Genomic DNA, 4,692 nt, shown 5'->3' on the forward strand with positions numbered 1-4,692 from the left:
ATCTAAACCGGTCAGAAACTTCCTAGAAGGGCCGGTAAAGAAAAGAAAAACAAAAAACAGGAAGAACATGGAAAAAACATAAGCTTCTAGAATGTTCCTAAGAGCGATAAAATAACAAAACAGTAAAACCCAAATTGGTAAATTACGGTGGCTACCAATGGGCGGCCCCATCACGGGCGGCCCTGTTTACTTGTCTTTAACGAACGGGAACTATTTCACGCTTGATGCGTCGAATAGGATTTGTCTGAATATGAGATCATACCGTGAAAATTTATATTCCGGCCAATCCATGTCAATTATCGTTGAATTAGTATAACTTAATTATCGCTAATCCAGTGTAAGGTTGTATTAAATCATTGACAAATAATATGAATAAGAGGGAGCAGGGCCGGACCCATAGTAGTGTGAAAGTGCCTCCCACACAGGGTCCATACTTTTGGAGTCCAAATTTTTTATATAGCCATAGTATAAAATCACTGTTCGAGGAGTATTTTTTATCAAAAATCACTCTTACCTTTTTAGGTTGGGACAAGAGGCGCGTTGTATGTGTGTCATTTATTGCAATATGGGAGTTTTTCTTGTTTTCGTAGATCTGTATTTTCAAAACGTGTTATCACTTAAACCGTACGTTTTGAACCGTTTTGATTGTTGGGTTTCTCGCGTCGAGATCTTCAAAATTAGATTCCATGTTGATAGGTTTTGATGAACTTTTTTTCACGAAAAAAGTTGGAGGAAAAAATTGGACGGAAAAACCGTGCTTATCATGATAGAAAAAAAATGAAAAAAAACGTGTTTTTTCATTTCCGGAAGGCACGGCCATGCCTCTCAAAAATGCAAAACCGCGCCTCTCGCGAAAAAAAAACAAAACAAAAAACGAGTTATTTCCGTTTCCGCAAGGCATGTTTCCGCAAGGCATGTCCGTGCCTCTCGCGGAAGCAAAACTGTCTCTCTCGTGAAAAAACACGTTTTTCTATTCTGAGAGGCATGGCCATACCTCTCGTGAAAGCAAAATCGTGCCTCTCTAGAAAGGAAAACCGTGTCTCTCGCAAAAAAAAAATGTTTTCATTTTCGTAAGGCACGGCCATGGCTCTCACGGAAGCAAAACCGTGTCTCTTGGAAAATGAAAATTAAAAAGCACTTCATTTCGTTTTCAAAAGACATGGTCGTGCCTCTCACGAAAGAAAAATGTGTGCCTTAATAAAAAAAAAACCAAAAAACACGTTTTCTCACTAAATTTTTGTTCTCAGAAAACTAAGAAAGTCCGTGAAAACCGAAACACAAAAAACCTCGAAAAAAACCATTCTAAAATTTTGAGAACGCGTGCAGAAAAATAAAGAAATAAAATACGAAAAAAACACTCAGAATGCGACACGTGGGAGTGCTAGTTGCTCTCGCCATAGTATTTCTAAAATAAAAGCCTAGGCACTGGACCATTGGGCGTTGTGCCTAAGTCGAGGTCGTCGAGCGCTGGTACTCGTCCGCCTGTCACTTGATGGATAGTTCTAGATAAAATGAAAACTGCTCCATCTATCAATCGATGGAGAAGGAATTGCTCGACCGTTCTTTTGAAAAAAGTAAACTGTTCTATCCAAAAAAAGGGATTGCTATAGGCCTACAACAGTCGATCGGGATGGCATCCATCGGGAAACCAGAACAATAGTCATGTTCGCGTCGCTATAGGAATCGAGATCGTCTCCTCGATCACCGCTTTCGCTCCATGAGAGCGAACAGATTTCAATCGTTGTCGTCGTCTTCGTAGCTTCCTCTCCTAATTTTCAGGAATCGTTATTTCAGGCCGCTGCCGCTGCAGTCCTCTCGGAGTCGCTACAAGAAAAGAGATCGCCTCGTCGGATCAATCCGTGACCGATTAGCTGACTCCAGCCTCCAGGTGCTTAGCGAATTCTTCGTTTCGATTAACTTCGGTTCCTACTCCAGTATTCCTAATTTTCAAATTAACTTTTGGCAGGAAGCGTTACTTTGTTAAAGATCGGTTCTTATCTTCAATTGTTATGTAAGATATTATATTATAAAAAATTCAGCATACATACATCATGAAAGTACGTTATATCAACTAGAAAATGATGAATATACGATTTTTATCAATTTTTCACAGAGAAAATTCCTTCTAAGAAAATTGCTCAGTCACGAACGGCGAGTAGCGAATTAAGTATTCAGACGAACGCGCAACACATCAATAATGTAGTCTCCAGGATGGAATGAAACAGACAATTTGTACAAATAGCATCTTCAGTATATGCAGGTAAAGAACGAGTGAAGCGAAGAATTTGGGATGAGATAATTATGAAAGTCTTCTTCAACCCACTTACACATTATAGTTACTCGTTAGTTAATTTTTTAGTGAGACATATCGCACGTTTTAGTTTCGCAGAGGGTCCGTATTTTGCCGGCCCGGCCCTGAGAGGGAGTAATTCTGTAATTTTGATTGTAGCGAATGCTTGGTGAACAATGGAAGTAAATTCCCGAGAAAACAACGAACACGTGAATGAACTCTGGTTAGTTAATTACCAGGAGAGGATGAAGAAGATGCCGGAGAAGGAGCGCCAGCGGCTGGGCTTAAGCGCGCGGCCGTAGCAGAAGCACCGGCTGGCGGCCATGGCGACGGCCTGCCCCGCCATCAGCAGGAGGAGCGCGCCGGGGCCGTACCACGCCGACGCGTCCGTCTCGTGTCCGTACAGGCAGAAGGGCCTCTCGGGTTCGTCGTCGAACACCAACACGTTCACGTACGCCTGCACTTTCCCCAATCAGAAAATCCTAATGTTAAGCATATGTACGTACATATACAGGAGTACTTGCTTACCGTTCTCCGGGGCAGCTCTCCGGCGATGGCGAGGACGAAGGCGAGGAGGTCCAGGGCGAGCACCAGGCCGAGCACCATGGACGCCATGGGTCGCTCGCCCAGCCGGCCGTTGGGAACACGCCCGTGCTGGTTGGATTGAACGACTATACTTTCCTTTGGAAACGCCATGGAATGGACGGCTTTTGCCGTTTTCTTCTGTAGCAAAACGACGAACCCATGCGCCGGCCAGGGGCGGAGCTACTCTTGTGTACGTACCTTGATGCGCAGTCTTTTTTTCTTTCTTTCTTTGCAGCGATCAGCTCTTAAAATTAGTATAGGGGTGGAGTGGAGCTTGGCAATTCCGGCGCCTGCAGCAGGTACACAAGGGCCGGCCCATAAGCGCAACTCTAGCACACCCCGCATCCCGTTCCGGTCCGTAAAATAACCGTCAAATTGTGGGTCGAGGTTAGAAAATCCGCACGATCAGACCCCGCATCCCGTTCCGGTCCGTAAAATAACTGTTAAATTGTGGGTCAAGGTGAGAAAATCCGCACGATCAGACCCCGCATCCCGTCCCAGTCCGTAAATTTTTTTACAGGGCGCGGCAAATCTTCTCCCCAACCTCTATCTTCACGGGCTGGGAGGCCGACCCGAGCTGAACCCTTATCCGGCGCGAGATTTGGTGGGAGGGACATTTCCGCGCGCCCTTTCCCCGCTCCCCGCACCCTCCGCCACCATTGCCCCCCCTCTGCAAGCTCTGGTTCCTCCTCCCCGGCCGTTACTCGCCGCCATGAAGGACCCCATGCTGTCTCCCGTCACCGTCGAGGTCGCGCATGCTCCTTCCCCTCGGGCGGATCTCGTCGCCCATGTTGCCCCCGCCGCCGTCGTCCAAGCACACGTCGCGCCTTCTCGAAAGAGGCAGGGCAACGTGGTCGTGCAGGGTGGGAATCCAGCTGCCCCCGCCGCGACGGCTCGTGCTCCGGGCGCCAACGCCGCAGTGCGATCCCGGCCGGTGGCGGAGAAGGCCGGCAAGGCCGCAGGCGTAAAGCGGAGGAAGGTTCCGTCTTAAAGGAAACCACCTTATTCAACCTCTGACTTCACCCCCCCCCTCCGCAAGGAGGTGCTCCGGCGATGCCGTTGAACGATCCCGCTCCCCCCGCGGCCGAGGTGTTCGACGAAATGGCCGGAAGGTATGCCTCTTCGATCTTGACGATTCCCTTTCATTTTTGCCATTAGTCTCGATAGCTCGTGACTTGTTATCGTTCGCTATAGCGGTGGTCCGAACAATGCAACAACCGAGTTCATGAACATGTTGAACACGAACGCGGTTGACATTGTTCAAGCCTCTTTCGAACCATTCAACTACAATGAAACGGACGATGGCGTGGATGATCATGGTGCTGCGGACGAATAGGAGGAGATCGAAGCAGAAGCGTTTGAGCAATCGCTAGCAAAGAGTGGGAAAAGCCAAAGATCAAAGAACTACACTATCTTGGAAGATCAAGCTTTGATCCAAGCATGGAGTGCGGTGTTTCTTGATGCATGCACGGGTGTTTTTCAAACCGCCAAGAGATATTGACAAAGGATCGAAGACCAATACTTCCACATTATGAAAAAGTATCCTAATAGGACTGCACACACATTTCGGTCACTTCAAGAACGTTGGGAGAATATCAAGCCTATGTGCAGCCGTTGGGCAGCTTGCTTGGAGTAAGTACGCAATGCACCTCCAAGTGGCACAGTGGAGTCCGACTATGTGAGTTTGTTTTTCCTTTGTTCAACTTGTGCATCATCATAATGTATCATGGGAAATGATTGCATCACTTTGTTCACATTTTGTAGGACAAGATTGCTCAACATAGATACAAGGACATGGAAGCTTCGGAAGGCAAATT

The 4,692-nt window shown here is 47.0% G+C and overlaps 1 protein-coding gene across 1 annotated transcript; it reads right to left on the reverse strand.

The window, feature by feature from the left end:
- Positions 1–2,522: 2,522 nt before the first annotated feature.
- LOC123428897 lies at positions 2,523–2,986 on the reverse strand. The gene is made up of 2 exons (XM_045113003.1): positions 2,819–2,986; positions 2,523–2,747 (listed from the first exon to the last, which is right to left on the reverse strand). Exons 1-2 carry the CDS (start codon positions 2,984–2,986, stop codon positions 2,523–2,525), a joined length of 393 nt encoding a protein of 130 aa, XP_044968938.1.
- Between the last annotated feature and the right edge of the window lie 1,706 nt (positions 2,987–4,692).

Source organism: Hordeum vulgare, chromosome 2H (assembly GCF_904849725.1).
Source record: "Hordeum vulgare subsp. vulgare chromosome 2H, MorexV3_pseudomolecules_assembly, whole genome shotgun sequence".
NCBI lineage: Eukaryota > Viridiplantae > Streptophyta > Magnoliopsida > Poales > Poaceae > Hordeum > Hordeum vulgare.